At 34.9% G+C, this 24,796-nt stretch overlaps 5 protein-coding genes across 10 annotated transcripts; all 5 read right to left on the bottom strand.

The window, feature by feature from the left end:
* Positions 1–204: 204 nt before the first annotated feature.
* Positions 205–1,219, bottom strand: LOC140838365 (ubiquitin-conjugating enzyme E2 10-like). Its single transcript, XM_073204604.1, has 4 exons — positions 1,038–1,219; positions 791–918; positions 570–674; positions 205–479 (listed from the first exon to the last, which is right to left on the bottom strand). The coding sequence occupies exons 1-4, from the start codon at positions 1,105–1,107 to the stop codon at positions 336–338; spliced, it is 447 nt and encodes a 148-aa protein (XP_073060705.1). The 5' UTR covers positions 1,108–1,219; the 3' UTR covers positions 205–335.
* A 769-nt stretch (positions 1,220–1,988) lies between these two features.
* Positions 1,989–5,300, bottom strand: LOC140838364 (rac-like GTP-binding protein ARAC1). 2 transcript variants are annotated; one of them, XR_012119580.1, is made up of 7 exons: positions 4,816–5,300; positions 4,216–4,303; positions 3,948–4,057; positions 3,672–3,833; positions 2,802–2,866; positions 2,604–2,669; positions 1,989–2,507 (listed from the first exon to the last, which is right to left on the bottom strand). XR_012119580.1 is itself a non-coding variant. In XM_073204603.1 (7 exons), the coding sequence occupies exons 1-7, from the start codon at positions 4,912–4,914 to the stop codon at positions 2,406–2,408; spliced, it is 594 nt and encodes a 197-aa protein (XP_073060704.1). In that variant the 5' UTR covers positions 4,915–5,296; the 3' UTR covers positions 1,989–2,405. The 2 variants fall into 2 exon arrangements, 1 of the variants encoding a protein (XP_073060704.1); XM_073204603.1 differs by having other exon boundaries at positions 3,770–3,833; positions 4,816–5,296.
* A 605-nt stretch (positions 5,301–5,905) lies between these two features.
* LOC140838358 (histidine kinase 1-like) lies at positions 5,906–12,010 on the bottom strand. 3 transcript variants are annotated; one of them, XM_073204596.1, is made up of 13 exons: positions 11,606–12,009; positions 11,237–11,479; positions 10,327–11,121; positions 9,997–10,244; positions 9,744–9,903; positions 9,511–9,637; positions 9,342–9,431; positions 9,057–9,251; positions 8,835–8,904; positions 8,640–8,682; positions 8,265–8,405; positions 7,302–8,193; positions 5,906–7,134 (listed from the first exon to the last, which is right to left on the bottom strand). In XM_073204596.1, exons 1-13 carry the CDS (start codon positions 11,792–11,794, stop codon positions 6,920–6,922), a joined length of 3,408 nt encoding a protein of 1,135 aa, XP_073060697.1. In that variant the 5' UTR covers positions 11,795–12,009; the 3' UTR covers positions 5,906–6,919. The 3 variants fall into 3 exon arrangements, with proteins under 3 accessions (XP_073060697.1, XP_073060695.1, XP_073060696.1); XM_073204594.1 differs by having other exon boundaries at positions 6,912–8,193; positions 11,606–12,010; XM_073204595.1 differs by having other exon boundaries at positions 6,912–8,193; positions 10,327–11,118.
* Positions 12,011–13,472: 1,462 nt separating this feature from the next.
* Positions 13,473–18,735, bottom strand: LOC140838362 (26S proteasome non-ATPase regulatory subunit 4 homolog). Of its 2 annotated transcripts, XM_073204600.1 has the most exons (10): positions 18,581–18,735; positions 18,361–18,474; positions 18,089–18,194; positions 17,613–17,727; positions 17,314–17,523; positions 16,926–17,238; positions 15,803–15,926; positions 14,599–14,702; positions 14,402–14,470; positions 13,473–13,749 (listed from the first exon to the last, which is right to left on the bottom strand). In XM_073204600.1, the coding sequence occupies exons 1-10, from the start codon at positions 18,590–18,592 to the stop codon at positions 13,705–13,707; spliced, it is 1,212 nt and encodes a 403-aa protein (XP_073060701.1). In that variant the 5' UTR covers positions 18,593–18,735; the 3' UTR covers positions 13,473–13,704. The 2 variants fall into 2 exon arrangements, 1 of the variants encoding a protein (XP_073060701.1); XR_012119579.1 differs by lacking the exon at positions 13,473–13,749 and having other exon boundaries at positions 14,400–14,470; positions 15,803–16,200.
* A 2,375-nt stretch (positions 18,736–21,110) lies between these two features.
* Positions 21,111–24,045, bottom strand: LOC140838357 (ferredoxin--NADP reductase, leaf isozyme 1, chloroplastic). Of its 2 annotated transcripts, none has more exons than XM_073204592.1 (9): positions 23,764–24,045; positions 23,071–23,305; positions 22,619–22,752; positions 22,466–22,544; positions 22,267–22,358; positions 22,092–22,169; positions 21,932–21,994; positions 21,465–21,699; positions 21,111–21,359 (listed from the first exon to the last, which is right to left on the bottom strand). In XM_073204592.1, the coding sequence occupies exons 1-9, from the start codon at positions 23,869–23,871 to the stop codon at positions 21,292–21,294; spliced, it is 1,092 nt and encodes a 363-aa protein (XP_073060693.1). In that variant the 5' UTR covers positions 23,872–24,045; the 3' UTR covers positions 21,111–21,291. The 2 variants fall into 2 exon arrangements, with proteins under 2 accessions (XP_073060693.1, XP_073060694.1); XM_073204593.1 differs by having other exon boundaries at positions 23,071–23,316; positions 23,764–23,897.
* Between the last annotated feature and the right edge of the window lie 751 nt (positions 24,046–24,796).

Below are 24,796 nucleotides of genomic sequence, written 5' to 3'. Positions count from 1 at the left end.
GCTTCTTGTATTTTTTTTATTTATGTTTTAGACGTTTTCTCTGCATCATCCCCTTCTGGAACGATATTTTCTTTGGCAAGAGTTTTTATTTCTTTTAGATTGTAAAATATATTAAAGTTATCGGAAGGACACTGGTTATGGATTGTGAACCTCATGCTACTTGTACGTTAAATCGGTTTCACTCAAATTCAAGAGCAGCAATGGTTCATTTGATCGCTTGCTTTCTTTAAACTTTCTACACATTTGAGCTTTTAAATAACAACAATTGCATTAAATAAAATCATGTGTCATTCGGAGCAGATGACTTTCAAGTTTCGATGGAAGTGAATTCAGGGTTAGCCCATGGCGTATTTGTGAGTCCAAGTGCGGGCCATGGAGTCGTACTTCGCTTTGTCACTTTTGAACATGTTAGCAATTTCCGGTACCAGTGGATCATCCGGATTTGGATCGGTAAGCAAAGAGCATATCGAAAGCAAAACCTAAACACATAATCACAAAATTATAAATAAGAATCACAAGTATCTTCCATTTTCAAGATCAAATGCATTACTCTTTATCTAGTTTCCCACCTTGGATATGGTCAGAGCTGGACTCCATTGATCCTTGAGTATATCCAAGCAGATATTCCCATTGTTGTTAATATTTGGGTGGAACACTTTTGTTCTAAAAGCGACCTTCAATTTAATAAAATCATCATTAATAATAACATATTGTCGGTTTCTTGAGAAAATTAATAATTTACAGTACTCTACTATAACAATTTAGAAAAAAAATTGAGTAGTTAAATTACCTTTGGAGGTTTAAAAGGGTAATCAGGGGGAAAATGAATAGTGACTTGGAAAATTCCACCTGCATAGGGGCTCTCATTTGGTCCTATTATTGTGGCTTGCCAATGGAACATGTCTTGAGCAACCGGACCTGATCATATCATTATATTTCATTTAATATATATTCATATATAGGGTTTTGTTTACCAAAAACAAATTCCACAATTTAATTTTGACGACCTACAATATTAATTTTATAATATCTCAAACCTGCACTGCACGAAGTTGGAGGGTCTCTTTGCAATTCTCTAAGTTCCTTGAGAATTCTTTTTGAAGCCATTGCTATAGCGAAGAGAAAATCTCACAATAGAGGAAAAACTCGACTTGGATATCAGACTTAGCAATACAACAAGCTTTATATAAAAGGGTTGAGAGAGTGGAGAAAATGGTTTGTTGATGGTATAAATTCCATAGAATAAAGTAACTTACTTTTCTCTTCTTGGAAGTGAGGTTCCAATTGACTTCGAGAAAATCTTCCCATTTGACAAATGTGATATTCTTTAGGCACTAAAATAAATAAATAACCAAGCTTTACTATGTTGCAATATCTTAAAAGAAAAAGGACAAAATACATTTAAATACAAATTCATCTCACTACTAAGTACCACTTGCAAAGTTGCGAAGCAGAATTTCAAGGAAACAAAACACACTTGAAAATGTCCAAATCCAGCCGTCCAAATTCATATCGTTTAAAAGTACACATCTGTAAAGGAGAGAATTGTCCACTTTTAAAGGTCATGCTTCAAGAACTATTCACAATACACATTCTATTCGACAAGAAGTGGATCGCCATTAACCAAGGAATCTTATCCTTAGCTTCTTTAAATAAATTGACCAAAGCTTTATTCCCTTCTTGTCAAGGAGAAGAAAACTGGCGGCCAATAAAAGGTATAAACTTAGAAAGAGTACCGTTGCTTAATATTTAGGCAATATAAGTTTTAAAATATCAAGAATTCGGAAATGTCAAAACCAAGGAGTCCTACAAGTGACAATAAACATGACAACAATACATCCAAAAAAAATAGATGAAATGATATAAGATAGATCTAGAAGATAAGAGGCAAAACTTCTCTATTTTCTAAAAAAAAGTACATGCATATTAGAAACTTTTCATTCGAGAGGAATAGATAACTACCCCTACCCACTCTTGCTGAGTCGATCAAAGGTAAACGTCTCGCGTGTTTACCAATAAATCCACAAGAAACATTGCAAGGTTATGTATCCAAATTAAAAATCATAAACCATGTATGCCGAAGCATGAAAAAGGGATTTACATTGAAAATAGAATTTAGCAAGGCCTGTTAATGTTAAACAGAACCACATTGTTTGTGTCATACGGAAAAGCTAACTGAAGTAAATTGGAACAACGAAGTGGTCTAAAGGGTGACTTAGCAGTCAAAGGTCAAATTCAATACACATATCCAAGCCAAAACTATCACAAGAGATCACGAACAAAGAATCCAAGCCACCATTACTGTCAAAGAGCCTGCTAGTTCATCGGGGTTGAGGTAGAAGCAAAAGAAAGGAAATCAGGAGAGAATGACATTTGACGAGCAGTTATCCTTCCCCTAATGCTGATCACAATATAGAACATGCCTTCTGGGCCCTACTCTTCTTTTTCTTTTGCTTGGGTGGCTGGAGCACGACTTTAATGGCAGAATCAAAAACTCCCTTGACATTCTGTAGCCAACAGGAAAATGAAGGAAATATGAACTGAGTATCTCGAAATAAGGTTTCTACTAGACAAGAATTAGGAAAACAGGTCAATGTACAAACCTGTTGCGTTTTTGAACTACATTCTATGTAAGCAGGAGCTCCAATCATCTTACTCAGCTCCTCACCCTTCAAATTTGAAAGAGAGTAACGTAACATTCAGAGTAGGAGCAAAAATAAGAAAGTGTTGTCTTTTGTGTGGCGTACACATCAGAAGACAAAAAAAGGAAAGTGATATTTGGTCAGGCATTATAGGCTCACTTGTGCCGTAGTGATCGGTACAGCACCTGGGTGGTCAACGAAGAACTGCTTGTCATCCCGAAGATCTAAATCCCCCCAAAAAATTAAGAATCAATAAATAAAATCTGTTCATAAATTAAGCACGACTTTTTAATCGACCATTGACAAACATATTTAATTTTCCCAACATGTAAAATTTTCAATTTAGGTCAAGTGTTAACATTTGAACTGAATGGGATGCATAAACATAGAAAAGAGATACCATGCAAGAATTAAGAACAAGAATTCAGACCCTAATGCTTCTCACATCTCATCAACAAGCTAATGACTGTCCACAAAAGCTTCCTCCATGAAGCTTTACAGACTTGTATAGACAACAGACCCATAAAGGAAGCAAAAGGTAATATAGCAATCGTGTTGCAGGAAGATGGTAGAATTCATACCCAAGCACAAAAAAATTGACATAAGAGGTAAACCACTTCCATCTGAGCTGCTTTATTCTATAGCCAGCTTATACAGATAAAGATATTTTATAAATAAACATGAAACGGGTAAACAGGGTAACATCAAATTAAAAACACCGGCGGTGTTAAATCTTAGTGTCGTTTAGACTGAACAGACAATTCCTACATCTGTAAATTGTGTTAAAATTAGTAAATGTCACAAACAACAATAGTGACAGCAATACAACGACAACAGTGCTGTCAATGACAACAGTAGACTAAATCATACTTTCAGTAATATTTTTCAGTGGATATAAACATATAGCAAATAAAACTACCTTAATCCACAGGCAATACATTAGTTGATACAATTTTTGTCCGGATAGCTGAAGCACAGAAGTTAAGCACAAAAAATTATCAACACCTACGGCTTTTAGCTATGACTTACAAGAGCGTCTTTCTCTATCTGTATCCACGTATAATACCTAACGTTGTTGTTTGTTTTGTTTACAGTGGTTTCAGGTATATATGAATAAAACATCTCACCGAGTTTTGTTCCAACAAGAACTATAGGGACACCAGGGGCATAATGCTTCAGTTCAGGAATCCACTGGAAAAATAAGCGAATAAAATACCTCGTCAAGAAAAAGAGTCGGCTGCGAGTAGGCAAAGAAGGAAGTAGACAAAGTAAGAGAAAGCAAATTAACAGCGATCAACTCATTACCTTCTTGGAGACATTTTCATAGCTGGCCTTGCTAATAAGAGAAAATGCCAAAATGAAAACATCAGCTCCACGATAACTCAAAGGTCTCAACCTATTGTAATCCTCTTGTCCTGCTCAATAAAATTAAAAATGAAAGTTCATAAAAGTACAAAAAAAATACACAAAAGTTCACAAATTTCTAAGATTATAAAGACAATTAACAACATCCGAATATGTATGAGAAGCTTTAGTGAATAGACATTTCATGAAAGATATGTCTAGGACTCACCTGCAGTATCCCAGAGGCCAAGGTTAACAGTGTTTCCATTGACGACCACATTTGCACTGAAATTATCGAACACGGTTGGCACATAATCCTATTTCATTTCACAATTGGAATAAGGTTACAAATTATATGCCAACCATTTATGGGAAAACAACATAACATCAAATCCAAATCCAATTTGAATAAAATATTCAAGGTATGACGCACAATAAAAGGAGAATCTACTTATCGTTGAAGACATCTATTGCAGTTTCCACATGACACACACCACTGAAGAATGAAAATGCACATTCTTCCTCTTGATCTAACAAAGAAATTCCTCAAAAAGATAGAATTGCACCTCGAGCACAAAGTAAAAGTAGAAAAAGAACGGATCTTCACAAATCATTTGACTTCCCATAAATGACATAATCAACTCCAAATTCGAAAATCATTAACACAGGACAGGGAAATGCAGGCCCGCTATATTATTTCTCATTTGAAGCAATTTCTCGAGGATTAAAGATATCATAACAAATCGTAAATGCGTAAACAGATTACAGAATGACAATCATCCAAAAACAATACAAATCCACAGAGTCTATGAATATACAAATGACAGACCGTGGGGAAGGTGTTGCTGGTGTAGGAAATCAAGAGACAGGTCTTGCCAACAGCGCCATCACCTACTGTCACACACTTGATGAATCTCGAAGCGCTCATTCTACGGAAATGAAAACTCCCCCTTTCGACACACGCACTCTTATCTCTCGGTCTCTCCCACCCAGATCTTCTCCAGAAGACCTGACGCAATAGGTAGTTTTGAAAAACACCCAATCACACATTAACGTACACCAAAAAAGTCGTACATAATCTCAATATTTCCATTGATTCCACCCCTTGGATTGAAACAATATGTGGCAGACCATCAATTTCCAAACATAACCCTAATTGGCAAAGAACGAGAGCAAGAAGAAGAATAAAAAAGGGAAAAAAGAGAGCATGGGAGGTGGAGATCTAGATAGAGAGAAAAGGAGAAAATGCGCATGAAATGGGAGAAGTGATCACAAAATAACTACACTTACCCGCCAAATACTGCCGTTGAATCGTTCTCCTCTTTGTTCTCGGGAGACAGTACACTTCTCAAATGGGCCTTCTAAGGGGCCCAGGACTACATGTTATGGGCTTTTGATCTGCTAAGTAAATTTATTAAATACATATATTACGTAACTTTTTAAAATAATAATAATAATAATAATAATAATAATAATAATAATAATAATAATGTATTACTCATTTTCAACAAAATATAATATCATTGTTACGGAACCACTTTGTTACAAGAACTTGAAATCAATTGTAAATATATCATTAGTGGTATGTAACAAATATTATTATTTAATTTCTTATATTAATCTTGAAACAAATTTTGTGGAATCATAAACGTGGTTTTACTAATTTTCTATCTATACAGATAAATATAACACAAAAATTTTATATCGCAAAAAAATATCTTTCAGGTAATATCAAATAATAATACGTCTCAGATTCACAATAAAAAATAATATTCTTAGCTTAAAAAATAACCCTTCATAAAATAAAATACGATCCGTGAGATCGTCTGCATTTATTTTTGCAATCAAACAACATGCTCAAAAATTTAAGCTAATGGTAAATTTTCAAAGAAACAAATTTTTTAAAGACTTTGAAGAAAGCTGGTAATTGGATTTCAGGCTGCTCACGTACAATCAGCTGCAAATAATCTTCGCCGAACCAGAGATTTCTGGAAAACACAATGTATAGGTCAACCAAAGAAGGTGAAGAAACTCCTGGTTCAGTTCCTCAACAACATCTGAGAATTTCAACAGAAGAGCTATGATCATCAGTATCAGATAAACATTTCTGATTTGGCAAATTGTAAGAGAGGTCAGTCGTGGAGGAATGTAAAATGGTATTGCAAAAGGTAAATTGGAGATTGCCTCTGCTACAAAATTCAGAGCAGAAGCTATAAAGAAGCGAAATGAAGAATTTTCAATAGCGGATGCGTCAAGGCATTGGATGAAGTAATAGGTGTTATTAGTGATGAAGTTTATTTTGGTGCACTGGACGGACTTATTCGCCAACCGTAACACGAGGGAGACGTTCCTAAGTTTTAAAGTGGAAAAGCTGTTTGCAAGGAAAGTGTTTGGGTAATAATATTCCTTACTTAGTATCTTTGGTGATGTTTCCTTGTGCATGACATATGAATGTTTTTTCTTCTTCAAATTTTAACCCAAGTTAGATGGAGGTTAGTTAAAATTTGTATTTCTGAGGAAGATTGAATTAGTAACTTGAGGTTGCTAGTTTGCTATTACATGCAATTAATAGGTGAATACTGATTGAAGTGGGCATGTTGAGATGAGCTTCATTTTGTCTCCATTTAGAAGCTGATTTTATGCAATATAGAGTTGAAGTGATTTTTGTAGTCTTGATGTAATTTAATTTACATGCTGTTTCTTATTCCAAAATTCATAATCGTATTTGTAATTTTGTGGCCCAAATTCGAGATAAAGATTGTAAGAAAACAATAGCTCGAGTATTAGATATAGTTACACGGTTGTATGCACAACTGCTACTAATTGCCTATGATTCATGATTGTGTTTACATGTACAATTTCCTCGTATCATTTCTACAAAAATCAAGCACTCGATAGAGGTCCATTGCTTGGAGGTGTACAAGGATCAGATTTTAGTCTACTCTCTTGGTCAAAAAAAGGATTGTGGAAACCATTAATTTGCGGTCAATTGGCTTCGTTAGATAAGCATCCATTCCCACTTCCAAGCATTTAGCTTCATCTGAAGACATTGCATGAGCAGTCAATGCAACTATGGGGACGTGCCAACTGGTGCCGGATTCGAGTTTTCTGATTGCTTTTGTTGCTTCATACCCATCCATTTCGGCATCTGTGTTTTCACGTGAAAATAAAATGAGATGTCTTCGAACATTATAACCAAGATTTTGATTTTGTGGAAGTTACTATTTTTCGAAAAGGTATAAGATATAAAATTTGAGGAGACGACTCCCCCTTCACGACTTCTCCTTGGAATCAAGAAAATATCAGTATCCAGACTTACTTGACAATCCATCAAAATCAAGTCGTATGGCAACGATTCTGTATGATAAGTGGTGCAGTTTCCTCTAAGCACTTCATCTCCATATTCAGTGGATTGGATCGCGTTGTTAAGAGCATCAAGGACCTGCATTCCATCTCCTACAACGACTACTTTTGCTCCCATTTTTTCCAACATTATCGTTGCCACCCTCTGAAGTACCAACGTATCTTCTGCAAGAAGTATGTGTAGACCTTCAAGAGGATTTTTGTCATTATCAACCTTGTGTGAGCATGCGGCACTTCGATCTTCAAGATTTGATTTATTCAAATATTGTTCTTCTACCCTTCTTTTCACTGTATTAGTCCTTTTAAAACACTCATTTTCCGACTTCTCTGAATCGTCAGAGCTGGTAGAACCCAAGTGAGGAGTATCTATTTCAAGCAATTCGTGAATCTGTGATGTATTCGAATTGTTTTCCCTTGTGACAGATTCAAAAATATGGATCATTTTTGCTTTGTATAGAGGCCTGTTAGTCATTAACAAGTGCCCTCGTTTCCGGAGTTCAGCCTTGATGGCATTTGAGGTGTCATGGTTCAAGAGCCAAACAAAACTGGCTAGTCCACTGTATTTGTCTAGAAAATCAAGCTGTTGCTTCCATATTTCTGTGCTCAAGTCAAGAAATCGTATGTCGATGATTATGATTAAAATTGAGCTGATACTGCCTTGGAAATTTGATTCCTGAGGATTTGTGTACTTGCTATGTAAATTTTTGATAATGTTTTTGCAGGGCTCTTGAAGATCGTGTTCAAGCTCATTCCAATCAGATGCTTCATGGGTCTGAACTCCATTTTCTTGTAACCACTGAGTCATAAGCAATCTAGTCATTCTGCCACTGAGTGCAAGAAACACCTGTATTTTTTTGGGTGATGCATTTGGTAGGTTTATGTAGGATGTATTCAGGGGGAAAATGTGATACTTACAGTCATATTGTGCTGTTTCAGGTTGAATTGGTACCGACTTTTTGTTCTGTCCTCCGGAGTATTAAGAAGCATATATAGCTGCATCAGAGTTCCTGGTCCGTTCTTCTTCACCACTTTGATTTCTCCATTCATCTTATTCACCTGTTGAGAATTCTCTAATCATGTTTAATAAGTTTGGAAGATTCTTACCTCTAATAAAATTAGTCTTTCAAGTTCCGATACTTTCTTAGCTTATAGTCCAACATAAAACCAGACATAGTCGTGGATCATATGAGAGGCAAGCAATGATCGTCTCCCCAATCAAGAAATTTTTTAATATTTTATAAGAAATTATTGTGAAATGCAAGTCCTTCCTCACAAAATATATCAACTCACCAAGGTCCTTACAATGCAGAGGCCTAAACCAGTGCCACCATGCCTGAAACCAAAATAAACTATTTATTAGATACTTTGCCTGGGAGGAAGCTTTCTTAATAGATACTTAGGATAAATTTCCTTGTATCTGATGAGTTTCTAATTTACAATTGTGCTACGAGAATCTCACTTCGAAGCCATGTATAAGCTACTTACAATCGAGTTGTTGATGGATCAGCTTGCTCGAAACTCTCAAATACAGATTCCCATTTGCTTGGATCAATCCCTGAGAAATGAGAATCACAAGAAACTCAATCATTAAATTATAAGTGGAGAAAAAGCTTGTGCCTCCGCAAACTATATATGCATCACTGTATGGATCCCACACACACATATATGTAGGCAGGATACAACTTTATATAGCTGTGTCATTCGTACCACAGCCAGTGTCATCAACCTCAAACCAAAGAATCATTTTGTTTCCTTTCTTCGAGCATATCTGTCCATGGCTTGTTTCCCACTTCCGTTTCATTTTACTTGCACACCAGGACTCCTTTTGATTAAGTGATAACTTTCTTGTGCTATTATCAGTATCTACCGTCTCACACCATCCTCGTAGAATAATGTATCCAGCTGTCACAAGCAAAGGATAGTAAAATCGATTGGGCCGGCAAATCCGTTGGTTTTGTACTAAAATTTCGAGTTAAATTTACTACGACTTACAAGTTGTAAACTTAATGGAATTGCTAATAAGGTTGGCAAAAATTTGAAGAACTCTACCAGAGTCTCCCAGAACTACTTTTGGCATATCATCTGCAATACAGAAGCATTAGTAAAAATCTGCGTAGAAATTAAAGGTGTGTCACTGACTTAGGACAAAAAGGGATCATACCCGAAATATCAAGAATGGTCTCTAAGTTGTTGTTGATACACTGGACAGAGAACATGTCGATTAGCCCTTCAAGTTCTCGGCTTAAATCAAACTCATTTTCTTCCAGTACCAATTTCCCAGATTCAACCTGCAGTAGTTTTCAGTTGAGTGGTACTTATCTTTTCCTAATATTCTCGAAAAGTCACAAATCTGAAAAGAATCAAAAAATATTCTCTGTTTCTCTTGTATCACACCTTACTGAGATATAAAATGTTGTTGAGAAGTCGGAGTAAAGCCGTGGAACATTTACGAATTTGAGTAATCATTGAATGTTGTTCGTTTTTTAGACAGTCATCGGTAATAAGTATATCCAGCAACCCAATCACAGCTGCCATTGGGGTTCGAAGTTCATGGCTGTGACAAAAGGAAAAAAGATTGTATCGTGATCCAAAGGAGTTATTTTTCTCTGTTAAATGAAAAAAATAGTCGTTGCCAAAGACACCCTACCTCATATTTGCTAAAAACTGGCTTTTGTAGTCGCTTGATGCTTCTGCCTTTCTTCTTGCATCCAACTGTTTTATTAGTTCTGCCCTCAGGTTCATCTCTTTTGAAACTCCATTTGTCAATATAAAGATGCATAAACATCCAACCACCAGGATGCATACTGAAGCTGATATCAATACCTTCAGCGTTTTGTAAGCTTTAGCATCAACTTTTCCCATTATATATTGTCTTGGAATGATTATTACCCCAACCTGTAAAAAGTCGTTTGACACAAATAAGAACGGAAAAAGGAAACCCTTCGGAGATTTACAAAAATGATAATCCAGAATTTACCATAGGAAGCCTTGTCAAGTTCAAGAAAAAGGAATCTATGTAATACAGTTGGGTCCCAAGCTTTGCATTTTCTATATGAACTTCTCGACCAGTAGGAAATTTGTCACCATAGGCTTTCTTTAAATGCTCAGCTCCAGATCGTATCACGGTATCCTTAGAATCAGCGGCCATAGTGAGCTTTGGCCCTGTGGTAGAATTCACAAGTAGAGGTGTATCAGTCGAAGTAGCAATAAGCCAACCTTCTTGAGAAGTCAAATATATGTGGCCACTGTGGAATTCAACTAGATCTTTCATCAACTGTCCGACGCTCGATAGTGCTGTAGTAACGCCAACAACTGCAACTATACTGTCGTGGGATGGATCCCAAACCGGTAATGCTGCGGAGAGTAATGGCGAGTCTGCATATTTGCTAACGGCTATATGCCAAGAAGCGGTACCATCAGGAACCTGTGAAATACCAGCGATGTTTATAAACTGATCTGGTGGGATAGGTGTTGGTTTTCCAGTTTTTTCACCCGTAAAAGGATCCAGAGGTTCTCGGTACCAAATTGCAGAAATGTTTCCTCGTATGGATTGGTCGTTCCATCCATGACGAGGCGACAGGGAATTAGAATCAGATGTGCTGCTTATCGAGTAATTAACAAGATCAGAGAATATGTAGTATGTGCTATTACTCTTCCTATTTCTATGGAAAGCCTGGACAAAACCATTTCTGTAACTTAAAGTTATTGAATTGAGAGCTATGTTGCTTGCAAATAAGGCCCATGTAACCTCCCTCATAACCTCGTAAAGCTGCTGCGAAATAAACATATTACCAAGAATGATTAGTAAACACCCAGGAAAAAAGTTCATTCAAATCAGAGAATCATCATTCAATCTTCTCAAAGAAAGAAGACATCTTATCAAGAACCTCGATTTGCTGTGCTTGATTAACCGGCTTGTTGTAACGTCTGATAACAGATTCGGAGAGCTTCACCTGAGCTGTGGCAACTTCGACAGTAGAGTTAAGAATGTTCCACATACGTAAAACTGGCCTCTGCAGAAGCTCGTGTCGAAGTCCATATGCCAACGAGTTCAGTGATTTTGTAGTATAGACTCGTGTGATATGCCATGTTAGTAAAGTTAACAAGCCTATTAAAATTGCTAGCATAACCTGCACAAACGTAGCAACAAATTAACGAACGTAGTAGACAGTACTAGAAGTTAGGATACCAACTTTAGTTTCTTGATAGTACTAACAGCTCTTAAATGAGAGTTCCAGAGGAACAAAATCACATACCATGATAGCGAGACGAACGACAAAGACACTATAACATGATGATGAAAGACAGAGGGTACTTGAATCTTGAATCTCTTCTTCTACATCTCTTTGGTAAGATTTTCTGCAGCTTCGAGAAGTGATGTATCTTTTGGAATCAGTCAAGAAATGACAGATTTTACTGAAGACTTTTCCATGTAAGCACCCCATTAATGTAATTGCATTATAGCCAAGGTAGTACAAGATTTAGAATGAAAATGGAAAATGGAATTTAATTTAGTGCCATTTTTGAAAAACTTGGTGAAGAAGTTGAGGTGCAGATAAAGCTATGAAATCAGTACAAGAAAAGAGTGTTAAGAATAGAGATTTGGATTCCGACTTATTAAGGCAAAGATGGCTATGCTTTGTGTTCAAACAAGTCGGATTTTTGGCGTCTTTCACTTGTTCCTAATCCAAAGTATTTCCTTCTTTTTCAACTTTCTAATGCCCCACTTTTAGGTTGTCTTACTTCACAAATCACTAAAAAAATATTTTGCAACTAGCTTACGGTTTTGAATTTCATCGAGAAAATTCTAATCATTGAAATTCGTCATGATTTTAAAAAATCATCCTTAATTTCGCGACAATTTTTGTCATCGAAAATTAACAATGATTTTGAAAAAATTATAACTCATTTCGCGACGTTTTTATCTTTATTTATAATAATGTGAAATATATATTTCTTTTTTATACACATCTATCATAATTTTAATAATGAAAATGTTGTTTTTAATAATTTGTCACTCATCCATCTCCGTACGGACACTTTTGGCCTGACCTAAATTCAAGAAATTTGGTAATAATTAATTAATATGATCGAACAGCACTAGGCGTGACTTCTCCACCTCACACGTGTTTATCATAATTAAATATGTTCGAGAAAAGACAATTGAGAATCTATTCATCGTTCAGAGTGTCGTGATTTTAATTGATTGCTTGGGAAACATTTGCAGAAAAAAAAATAGATAAATTGGGGAATTTTGCAGCGAAAAAGCTTCTTTTATTACTATTATTATTCTTTGTTACGTTACCCATTGTCCTTATTTGATCAAAATAAATTACTCATGCAGATATATAAAATTAAAAAATATACGGAGAATGTACCCTACACTACAAAATGATATGATTGGGAATGACAAAATAATATGGTAAACATGATTTGACATAAATAATTTACATTTGACTCAAATTCTAAACAAAAAATTAAATTTAAAATCATTCTTAATCTAATCTCACGAATCATAAAAATATGATAAACAAGAGTTAATGCATGGATCGCTAGGATCATGATCGTAAGAATGATTTACTGTGTATGTCTATAAGAGAGTCACATTTGTGTTCAAATGAGGTGTTATCACATATAAAAAAGAAATCAAATCAATGTGAGCAAATGTTACATATATCAAACGGTCAAACGTTTGAATTTGATTAATTTTAAACACAAAATGTTTAATTTGCAAAAACGAGCACGCAAGCACATGTGTTTTGGGAGTGCATGGATGTCTCATCCTATTTAAAATAAAAATAAAGATGAATGAGTGGACAGTGAAACCCACAAATAATAAATGTTTATATTAAATTAAATGTGAGAAAATAAATATGTTACTATAATACGTACATGGCATGTAGAGGAGGTGTTATGTTCTATATTAAAGCAAATAAAGCAAAACAATTTAAATACATATTCAGGAAGACGAATATGCTATAAATAAAGCATATCTTTTTGGGTTCATGAATCTGCAGACAAAAGTATTAAAAATAGCTAGTACGACAAAGTTAAGGTGGGCATTTGTTAATTAATTTATCATCACTCTCCTCCGACAAAGATTGTTCAAGAATTGTTCAAGCAGAGAAGAAAAGTTCCCATCTGTTTAATAGATTGATCTGACAATACGTTGCAAGATGATAAAAAAAACATCAAATGATTGTGAAAGGATAGGGAACATATAGAAACATATAAACGTTGCCAAGAGTTTTTCCTCTACTAATCACAATAGCTCGTTTTGGTAAAAATCAATTTTAAAAGGACAGCCAGAGATGCTTGGAACTATACCAGATGGTGGATATCAAGTGTGGCATCTTCACTTTTTTTCATCTTCTTTTGGTTCCTTGTCTTCATCCTTGATCTACAGGAGTAAGATAGATATTATTATTAAAAAATCGAGGACACAAAAATGTGCATTAGAAAAGCTGCATATTGATTTCATAATAATAATAATTAAAAAGTATTTATACTGGATTTCATTTATTCTTTGTTCAAAACACATTTTCATGGTATGATTTTTTAATATACTTACTATTATGTCCCGTGAATAAATAAGTTATAGAACACCAAAGCTAAGCAAAGAAAACTCAGTCTTAGCATCCTTCAACTATATATGTTCCATTGAAATCCCAATGAAAGAAAAACGATTGCACATGAGAAACCAAACAGGAAAAAATGGAAAATTTTCCAAGAATATATAGATGTTATGGTACAGGACTAATACAGACTGTCCGAACAGGACCATGATACAAGTTTGCACTAAAATCTAATTCTTGCGGGGTAGACTTCCAACAAATTAGACTGGGATTTTATCTGTAAATTGTTATTATTATCTCAAAAAAATTTCTTTGCCCACCTCATCATCCATCTACTCTAACTGTTAAAATAGATCACAAATATACACATGGCTGCAGCAACCAATACCAAGAGACTTTTAAGTTGATGATGAAACCACCACATAAATTTCAATCTAGATTTCATTAGCTTTTGCCAATATCAGTCATCAAACTCACCTCAGACTGACTCTGCATGGAAGCAAGTAAATCTTTGACATGGGGATCATTTGGATCAACTCCCGGAAGCTGTTAAGACAGGAAGGTCGTGAAACAAACAATAGAGTTACAGTTCATTTCTAGTTCATTTCATCTACTAGATTAAGAATTCACTAAATCTGCGGACTGAAACTGTAGTTATGTCATAATAGACTTACAGAGGCAAGGATAGAGGACATGAACGATTGATCTCCAAGCAGCTTATTCACATCTGTTTGGCTTGTTTGATCAGCTGCGCTGTCTTGCACAGACAATTGGAGGGCTACAAGAACATTGACAAGGAAAATATAAAAAAAATATCCAGAGGCATAAAACTTCAAATAAGCCCCATTATAATAGAAGGAATGAATAAACTTTGCCCAAAGAGAGGCAGAACATTTAGCACAGAAATACAGCAGATCGAGGTCGATCACCTAGAAAATGCTTGATACATCAGATTCAGATCCAAAAATTCTATAAATGTCTGATCAAGCAATTGAACAAAATAGCCAACAAACCTCCATTGAAATACTAAGAAGGAACAAACCCCTCAAAGAAACCAAAAAAACTCTTTGAGTGGAGATTGTTTACATGAAATGCATAAAACAGAAACAAAATTGGAAAATGATTAATTCAAAATTGAATTTCACGTTCTTTGAGTGTTTAATGCTACTTTCGTAGCTTCAGATCTCCAATTCTCTTCAAAGACAAATTTATGAGGATAATTCCATGATTTTCAGGATTGTTCTCTAAAAAGGCAACGCCAAGCCCCATAGAGTGATAATGAAAATTGACAGCTGTCAAGGTGAAGTAGTCACTGGGAAAATCAAATCATATTGCGGTGCAACAGAATTCTTTTGGATGTTATGCATGTTGAAAATTTCCCAGTTTTCTACTCAAAAGGGTCTCAAACCATGATTCAAAAAAAGACAATGATCTCTCAATGAACACTCAATTAAACCGAAACTGAACTACGAATCCTTCAATGCAATGTCATTCGACCTGGGAACAGAAATATCACAACCACACAACATGAACTATGCATACTATAGACCATCGTCTCTTCTCTCTCTTTTGTAGTGGTATATAAACGTAAGATTATAAGTAAAATTAGAAGTAAAAGTGTAAAACCTATAGTCACTCTGTGCCTCAACAGGTTTTTCAGACTTAGCAAAGAGGCAACACTTCTAAGGTTTAAATTAAGAAGATGTGGCACAAAACCTAAAATATAGAACACCAAATGTCTCACTATCCCATGCAAATTATAAAACAGAAGAAAGAAAATACCAAATATGGTCTAAACAGAAAAGGAATAACAGGGAAAAAATTCAGCAAGCTAAACAAATCAAATAGGGAAATTACCAAGACAGCACAAATTCTCACCAAGTTGCAGATCATGATCATCAGCAGATACATCTGACATGTCGGTATCACGAACAGCGACAACAGAGGAAGAATCATCCATGGACATTTCTAGGGCCTGATGCAACAGCGCATTATCATCATCCTGTAAATGACTCACAATCACGTGTTACACCCAGTCAATCGCCCATAGTGCTCATGCGTAAGTAGACCAATATGGAAAAGTTCATTGTTCAGCAACTCAAACATCCAAACAGTTTTAGTGAAAAAAGGAAATAAAAATTAACATTGTAAACTGAAGTTTGCGCTCCAGATGGCTGTAATTCACATAAATGAGACTGGTCATGAGCAGTTTTCTTGGGCACCAAAAAATCTCTTCTGATGTTTGTTTCACAAACTGCAGCAATACTCTCAACCCCCTAACAAAAAGTACATAAAGAGAATTCCTTTACCTGTGCATCCCAAATTTCAAAAAAATGACAAATTCCACAAGTCATAAAGAGTTCAAAATATTTGTGAGCCCGTTTGCTAAATTCTTTGTTGTTTTTTACAAGGCAGACTAATTTAAGGTTTTCCCATTTCAATTTGTCCACAGGATAAAAAATTATAATATTGAGATGCAGTTGCATATGATAGCAGAAGCATAGAACCAATAGTAGTTTAAACTTAATGGAACTTATTACCAAAATCAGGCAACAGTAACATCATCTCCGTAACAATGAAGTATGAACCAATAAAATAACAATTTTTGTTAAATAAATCCCAACAATGCGATCTATTATGAAAAGGCAGACCCAGTCATAGAACCTCACTTGAGAGTTCTTTGGAACCAAGTATCTAATAGCCATATGTACCAAAGAAAGAGCGTGCATTAGATCAAGTGCCTCATGTTGGAATATACACAAAATTTGAGCGAGATTTAGTTCCAGTCTTCATATCCCACGAACTATTTTAACTAATATTCCAATCTGTTTTGGACAAAGCTAAAGCAATAACACTTCAAGAAGCAAACAAATAATTTCCATGATCATGAGTACCAAATCAAATAAGAAACATTTGAAAAATAGAGCTTGTTATAGTTTGATTTCATAAATTTATTCATTTTTAAAGAAGTCAAAAAGAAGTTTTCGCCAGAGATTCCAACCATTAGATCGCGTGTCTTGTTTTCAGGCACAGTGGTTCCTGCGTTTACAGTTTCAGCCATGGTTACATCTTGTGAATTGGACTGCTGTTCTCCTACATCCTGTTTTGCAGCTTCTTCGGCAGCCTTCTTTGCAGCAGCTTCTTGCCTTGCCCTCTCTTCTTCCATTGAAACTCGAAGAGCAAGAGCAAGTTCAGGATCCAGGTTTGGATCCACACCGAAGTCAAAGCCAGATACTCCACCAGCTGCAGCAGCTGCTGCTGCTGCAGCAGCAAAACCACTGCCCCCTTCTCCATCACCGGTGAAGATTGGGGTACTGAAAGACAGAAATAATGTCAAAAATAAGAAAGTACATAAAATTTTAATTGAAAGAGATAGCATCTCAAATCACCTGATCAGCACATCAGAAAGAGCACTTGGACCGGGAGGAACGTGAACAATATGACTGCTATCGTTATTATTAACTGCCGAAAGTAATGCCTCAAGCTTCTCAGCCTTTTCGCCATCTTCTTCACCAAAATTTATAATATCGAGAGATACACTGTTCTTTTTCAATTTTCTTCCAATCAACTCTAACACTTTCTTGTCATATTTAACAGGACTAAAAACACAGGAATTAACAATATGTAAGGTTGAAATGGAAAAAAAAGACAAAAGAGGACCTCAAATTACATAATGGTTGAGTTATACCTTCCCGCAAACACGATTATCCTTTGTTGTTGCTTCTTGTTTTGTCGATGCTTGAGAGCCAATTGCGCCACCTGGATCCCAGCAGTCAAGTTCATCTCGCCACCGATTTCTAAGCCTAAATACAGAAACGAACAATGTCCATCGATTCCCAATAATGCGGCAATTGGCAATCACAGAAAAGATAGAAACACAACCTCAAATTTTTTTTAAAACATTCATGCTCAAATGTAAACTCAAACCTAAAGTCCAAACACTAATCCTTGAGAATCCAACTACACCACTACCAAGCTAATTTATCGGCCATGACCTCACCTCATTTTCACATCCATAAAACCAAACCCATTTCCTTTTTGGGGCAAGTGCCTTAGAACTCTTAGCTTCTAACAATCCACACCTTAGTCATGGAGCGCAAAAAAATAAAATAGAAAATATACACGAAGATGTTCAAAACTGTAAATACAATAATGCAAGCTGACCGTGCATGCAAGCCAAGATTTTTCCGAGATCACTAGTCGGAGTGACTAATACTCGAACCCCTTTTCCTGCCATCGTTAATATCCCGACGGTGTTCTCCGGATTGGACTACAATACAGTTAAACCACTTAATAAAACGTACCACAACTATCTAATAAATAGCGCTTGAATTAAAAATTAGTCGGGGCACAATACAATATGATCCCTAGTCACAAGAAAATAAAAAGGGGGTAGATATTCAAACCGAAATCAGTGAAATTTTGTTAATAAATACCTGAGTCTTAGCTCCACAAATCAGATTAACGGCGTCGGCTTGAGCTTGAAATCGATTGGGAGAGTAATCACCGTTGCGCATCCACTCAGAATTATCGATGCAGATCATTGTCGCCTATTTTTACAGAAAAAGGCGGTAAGCAAACAAATGGAAACACAATGAAACCCTAACCCTAACCCTAAGAAGAAGAAAAAACAAGTGCGAAAATCTCGAAACAGACCTCAAGCACCATGATTGTCACGAATTGGTATCGGATTGATCGGAAAATTGAAAGGGTGTCGAGGGGTTATTCGTCTCTTAGCTTCGGTTCCACAAAAGAACTTGGGTTTATTTTTTCGCCGGAGTTAGTATATATACTGTTGTTAGTGTGAAAGTGGGCCATATCTGACAGGCTATGACCCAAAATTAAGCTTGGACCGGAAATTCGAGCTAAAACATGGCCCCGTAGGCCCAGAAGGCCTGTTAGTATTATTTTAAAAAAAAATTAATTAAATGATAAATAGGAAAATGTTAAGATTTTGATAAATATAACCAAATAATTTTTTGTTTCTAAAATATGCAAAACATAAAACCAATAATGAAAAATATTAAATCAAGGTAAAAGATTATTTCACCAATCAATATAATATTGATATTTATAATAAAAAGAAATAATTTTGAGATAAATTGACTCATGAGATCTTCACACATAAGTTTTATGGTCGGTCAAAGCAAAAACTTATGTGAGACGGTTTCACGGGTCGTATTTTGTGAGGCATATATCCTATTTGGGTCATCCATGAAAAATATTACTTTTTATGCTAAGAGTATTACTATTTATTGTGAATATCGGTAGGGTTGACCTGTCTCACAGATAAAGATTCGTGAGACCGTCTCACAAGAGACCTACTCGTCAAAGTAAAAACTTGTGTGAGACGGTCTCACGGGTTGTATTTTGTGAGACATATCTCTTATTTGGATCATCCATGAAAAAGTATTACTTTTTATGCTAAGAGTATTACTTTTTATTGTGAATATCGATAGGGTTGACCCGTCTCACAGATAAAGATTCGTGAAACCGTCTCAAAAGATACCTACTCTTATATCAATTATAAAACTCAACCGAGTGTTTGGGTTACTCTAATGCAAGCTGTGTTTGATGATAATAAATAACGAAAATTATAAGTTTTTTTTTTGAATTTTTATACAAAAATATTCTTTTTTAAAGTTAATACATCCTAGTTTTTGTTTGATCGATGGTTCTTGTATTTATTTTTTAATCGATTAAACAGTGTAAAAACTACATTAGGAGATGTTATAAATTTTGTGTTCAACAATTTCAGATAATTGAGATGGTTTGTAATCATTCGCACTTCATGAGAAAGAAGAAAGAGCTAAGGGTGGATTGACGTGAAACCAATTCTTCCTTGTCGCCTTTATCTGCAGCTTTTCCCAAAACTCACCTCAGTTTCCTGGCTTTGCTGGATATTTTCTGTTAGCCAATTTGCTAATAGCGAAAAGACAAAGCACCGTCGATAAAGTCGTGTATTTTAAAAAAAAATTATGAAAGAAAAGAAGTATGTTATTTGAAGTATAATATCATGTGTATAAAACCATGAAGAATAAGTAAATCGGATACAGTTTCTTTAAAACAGATTTGTCAATCTCTTTTTATGATCAAAATAGAAGACATTTTCCCAAGATACAACGGACAGATCTGTAACGACAGTGACACAATCAACACGCCAGCAAATTGAACTGAAGTAGTACTTGAACTTTATCGACAGATTACACATAATCACAGACAATTCACGTAGAACGGGAACAAGAAGAGGAAAGCGAAACGAGGGATGAGCTGTTGATTTATCTAGTGTGTTTGAGAGCTTAGCTCGGGAAATATGCTTATCCTGTACATTTTACATAAATTCGAATGGATCCAATGGGTGAACTTGCAAGCATTTACTTAGTGAGGATCTCAACTAATTAGGCAAGTAAAAATTATTTTGTTACATTAAGGGTTTTTGTATATATAACCTTCCATATTATTTAATTAAAGTAAATCTTACTCTTTTTTTTTTTTTTTTTGAGATCCTAATCTAAGGGGTAGGAAGAACTCGAACTTGAATAATAATGAGACTAATGCTCGATATCAAAATTGATCTTACGATTTTACTAAAGTTGAAGCTTTTAGATTATCTAACTTTTTATTGATTTGCTGAAATTTCAATTAAAATTATAAGTATATCGTCCTTATATAATTTATTGATGATTTTATTTTCCTAAAATGTGAAAAATCTTCAATCCTATTTTTATTTATATATTTGATTTCATCCTATCTTTATCTATAAATTTTAAATTTAATCTATCACTTCTAATAAAATATAAAATATAAAATCGTTAATTTGAAATAAATAAAAAACTTATAATGTTGACATAATTTTTTTAAAAGCTATTTTAGCAGCATTTTATATTACAGTTTGTGAATGCTTCAAAATAAAAAATATGAAAGATATACACATGAAGATATAAATAACTAATATAAGATAATTATAATTTCATAACTTACACAACATATAAATTCACTAAATATGTTCCATATAATTAAATTCACAAGGTTACCAATGTTCATATTTCATATCCAAAGACAAATTGAATATTAATCAGATCATATATTGAATACAACTGGAGAGTAAAAGGCACACGATTTTGCAAGAAAAACTATCTTGCTCAGATCACATCTGCGCTGTAAAAAATTGTATGTAACATATGAGTGAAGGAAAGTTTATACTAACATTATATGACTTGAAATTTGTATCGTTCTTCGAATTCTTGTGAACCATACCCTCAAAATATCAATGATCAGAGGGTCAAAATGAAACTATATGACAAGAAAGTTACCTTTTCTTTAATTCAGTACAGATGAAATCACAAAAACACAAGAAAAATCAAGAATCAGTACACTTCCACATTCCATTGTTCCGATCTCTTCAACTGCTTTTTGTAATCTATCCAATCAATACCTGAAAAACAATAAATAACAAGCTTAGATATGAGCATTCGGATCATGCAACACAGCGTATACACACATTACTCTGCTCCAAGTTCGCGCATGTATGTATATTTACCTTCTTTAGCAGCCAAGGATATCATTATGTCATCAATACCCTTCTCCATTCCCTTCAGCCCGCATATGTAGACGTAGGTGTTATCTTTCTTGAGCAGTTCCCATAGCTCTTCTGCATATTCAGCCATTCGGGTTTGGATGTACATCTTCTCTCCTTTGGCGTTTGCCTGCTCTCTGCTAACTGCATAGTCCACCCTGAAGTTTTCAGGGGATTTCTCCTTCATTTTCTCGAATTCCTGCCCCATCCACCAAAACAAGCTTGGTATGTTTATTTTATTTTCTTAAAATGTTAGATCAACTTCATGTCACGCCATGAATGCAATAGGTCTTGATTAAGCAACATCACATATTGCGAAAGGAGTATTGATACTCTATAGAAGATCGAACAAGAAAATTTTAGCCTTCATTTAGCAGAATACGAATGTCAATCAGCTTCAAAACTCGAGGGAGTTGGGGGTGTGAGTTTACCTCTTTGTAGAGTAATGAGCTGCTTGTAGGAACTCCCAAGAACAGCCATGCTAATCCGTTGAACTGCAGTAGGAGAAACAGAAAGGTATAAATTTATGTTGTCAATGAACAGCCACAAGATCAAATCTTATTGTAGAAATTGTGGTGGATTCGGTTTTACCTTGTAGTCATCATACTTCTCAAAGAACATTTTCCATAAGAAACCACGAAAGGGAGCAATCCCAGTCCCAGTGGCAAGCTATACAGTGAGTTCCAATTATATAAATACTAGAAATTATCAAAGAAATACATGGATTTTGTTTGAATATTCATGATCGCAATAGCATGTAACACACCATTATAACGTTCGCATTGGGGTCTTTTGGCATGAGCATCTCTTTGCCTACAGGTCCAGTTATTTTCACTTCAGCTCCTGGTTTCAAGTCGCCTGAAGAAAAGATATATATACCATTAAAACTTTGCTCAAATTCAGAAAATAAGCAAGTATAGTGTAGCTTTTATCATTTTCAACTGTCTACAGAATCTAGTCATTACACAAGAAGTTTGAGCAAACGCCTTTGACGATTTCCCCTTGGTCGTTGGTGTAGACGAGCCTTTTAACACACAAAGAAACCTGTAAAAAGAATAATTATTCCTAGAATCTCACTTTCTTCTTGCTAATAACCTTTCACATTATCGAATTCTTACAGTCTTGGAATCCCCAAAGTCGCCAAGGGCACTGCTTGCGATTGAGTATAGCCGTAACTTGTGAGGCTTCCCATTCTTGTCTACCCCATCTGCAATCACCCCAATTGACTGTCCTTCTCTGTAAGGTACCTCCCCTGTTCAAGAAACAATCAAGACACATTTAAACAACATAAACAATCGGCTTCGCAATTCAACACTGCACTAGCCATCTCATCACGATTCATATATATGACCCAAGTGAATATGTCATACAACCATCTCCAAATTGTATTGGGCGGGACATGTGTGAGATACACAATAGGTTATCTAGTACTAGAGTAATTGTTTTCGTAGTTAGCAGAATTTATTGTATATAGTCTCGCTTGCCAAGCTGGAAAAGTGAGAATTCATCAAAAAATCATTCGAATCAACTACTCTACTCAATGAACAATATGCTACAGATGGAAAAATACCCTCGGTGCTGAAAACCATGTGCCACGTTTCACCGGGAGCATCATCAGCTGTGATCTTGGTGTTAAGAAGACACATGCCAACGTATGGATCCTTAGGCTTGAACTTGTTTACTATCACCCCTTCTTCCTGTTTCTTTGAAACCTTCTCTACCTTGGCAGGGGCGTCTGTGGTAACTTGTGCTTTAATGAGCACTACTGGGGCACCTGATGACACATTCCTGTAGAATAAAGGAACCTGCACAAGATCTGTTCAGTAACATAGATTTAGAAGGCGCAGATTAATGGAGCAAACCACTCAAATGAAAAATCTTGAAATCTAAAGGAGTAAACTTTACTCCTTCGATACAGAAGGCAACGATTTTTCTACACGTGAAGCTTTAGACCACTCAAATACACTAGCTTGCCCTCGTCAAATTCCCAACAGTTGCCCAAAGTTTTGCAACCACAAAACTAATAATACAGCACAAGTGATCAAAGAATTTCCAAAATGTAACCTTGTACTGTAATATAACAATAAAACAGCAGCGAGAGTATTACATGAAAAATGCCGTGTTGCGAGGGGCAAATTCTTGGAACAAAGTATAAAAAAACTCGAGATAAACACAAAAAAATACATGAAGAAAAAAAACCCGCAACTTGATATGAAATTTCTTGAAGTAAAGAACAATGAAAAACATCAAGTGAGGATCAAACCTTGTTGAAATTGATTCTTTCTGTGGAAATAATGGATGTTCTGGCAGGAAGAAGAGAAGAGGACTTGGAGGAAGGGAGAGACACTGCAGCACTGACTGCAGCAGCCATGTCTGTAAATGACAGTGAACTTAAAGCTTCAAAAGTGAAAAATAGAAGAAAGGGAGTGGGAAGATAAAGTGATGCTGTGAAAACTAAGAAAATTTGGGGCAGAATTGGGTATGAGGATTATTTGATTGGGTGGAGGAGATTCGAAGGCCAATGCATGGCGGGTGTGAGGATAAGAAAATGTGCAATATCTGATTCTCATATTTCAGCCTCAGAGGATTAAAAAAAGATTCTTGTCTCAATTTGCCAATATAGATTCTACTAATAGAAAACTAAATTGATTTATCTGAATATTATTATCTTGGACCTCGTAGAGTAGCATGATATTTTTTTCCCCTTAAAAAATTGGTGTTGTATCTCATTGTAAGCTTAGAATAGATATGTCGTCTTTGAAATTCTTTTGGTTATAAAAGTTGAGTTTTTTTTAGGAAAATATAGCTTTTTATTCTATACTAATATAAATATATGAATTGAATTGTGAATTTACATTAAATATATGAATTGAATTGTGAATTTACATAAATATCTTTACTTTCATTTAATATTAATCATTAATACATATTTTCATATTAATCATTAATACATATTTTCTTTTTCATTTTCTATTTCATAAAATTAAAATTAATTAGTTAAAATATATCTATATCTATATCTATAATATACTAATATAAATATGTGAATTGAATACATGTTTTTTTTTCATTTTCTATTTCATAAAATTAAAATTAATTAATTATCATTTAATATTAATCATTAATACATATTTTCATATTAATCATTAATACATATTTTATTTTTCATTTTCTATTTCATAAAATTAAAATTAATTAATTAAAATCTATCTATATCTATATCTATACTATACTAATATAAATATGTGAATTGAATACATGTTTTCTTTTTCATTTTCTATTTCATAAAATTAAAA

Source organism: Primulina eburnea, chromosome 8 (assembly GCF_022965805.1).
Source record: "Primulina eburnea isolate SZY01 chromosome 8, ASM2296580v1, whole genome shotgun sequence".
Taxonomy (NCBI): domain Eukaryota; kingdom Viridiplantae; phylum Streptophyta; class Magnoliopsida; order Lamiales; family Gesneriaceae; genus Primulina; species Primulina eburnea.
This window is presented reverse-complemented; position numbering and strand designations above follow the sequence as displayed.

What these genes read in the sequence shown, in the direction of transcription:
- LOC140838365 (XM_073204604.1), bottom strand. Translation starts at nt 1,107, where the DNA reads ATGGCTTCAAAAAGAATTCTCAAGGAACTTAGAGAATTGCAAAGAGAC. An exon ending in ACCCTTTTAAACCTCCAAAG is followed by an intron (nt 675 to 790) that starts GTAATTTAACTA and finishes ATTAAATTGAAG; the next exon opens with GTCGCTTTTAGAACAAAAGT. An exon ending in CAGCTCTGACCATATCCAAG is followed by an intron (nt 480 to 569) that starts GTGGGAAACTAG and finishes TTATGTGTTTAG; the next exon opens with GTTTTGCTTTCGATATGCTC.
- LOC140838364 (XM_073204603.1), bottom strand. Translation starts at nt 4,914, where the DNA reads ATGAGCGCTTCGAGATTCATCAAGTGTGTGACAGTAGGTGATGGCGCT. An exon ending in TCTTGTTGGAACAAAACTCG is followed by an intron (nt 2,867 to 3,769) that starts GTGAGATGTTTT and finishes GGGGGGATTTAG; the next exon opens with ATCTTCGGGATGACAAGCAG. An exon ending in TACCGATCACTACGGCACAA is followed by an intron (nt 2,670 to 2,801) that starts GTGAGCCTATAA and finishes TCAAATTTGAAG; the next exon opens with GGTGAGGAGCTGAGTAAGAT.
- LOC140838358 (XM_073204594.1), bottom strand. Translation starts at nt 11,794, where the DNA reads ATGGGGTGCTTACATGGAAAAGTCTTCAGTAAAATCTGTCATTTCTTG. An exon ending in CAGTTTTTAGCAAATATGAG is followed by an intron (nt 9,904 to 9,996) that starts GTAGGGTGTCTT and finishes CTTTTGTCACAG; the next exon opens with CCATGAACTTCGAACCCCAA. An exon ending in TGAAACAGCACAATATGACT is followed by an intron (nt 8,194 to 8,264) that starts GTAAGTATCACA and finishes AAAAAAATACAG; the next exon opens with GTGTTTCTTGCACTCAGTGG.
- LOC140838362 (XM_073204600.1), bottom strand. An exon ending in TTTGTGGAGCTAAGACTCAG is followed by an intron (nt 18,195 to 18,360) that starts GTATTTATTAAC and finishes ACTGTATTGTAG; the next exon opens with TCCAATCCGGAGAACACCGT. An exon ending in CTTTCTGATGTGCTGATCAG is followed by an intron (nt 17,239 to 17,313) that starts GTGATTTGAGAT and finishes TCTGTCTTTCAG; the next exon opens with TACCCCAATCTTCACCGGTG.
- LOC140838357 (XM_073204592.1), bottom strand. Translation starts at nt 23,871, where the DNA reads ATGGCTGCTGCAGTCAGTGCTGCAGTGTCTCTCCCTTCCTCCAAGTCC. An exon ending in CGTTTGCTCAAACTTCTTGT is followed by an intron (nt 22,359 to 22,465) that starts GTAATGACTAGA and finishes TCTTTTCTTCAG; the next exon opens with GCGACTTGAAACCAGGAGCT. An exon ending in ATCCTTGGCTGCTAAAGAAG is followed by an intron (nt 21,360 to 21,464) that starts GTAAATATACAT and finishes ATTGTTTTTCAG; the next exon opens with GTATTGATTGGATAGATTAC.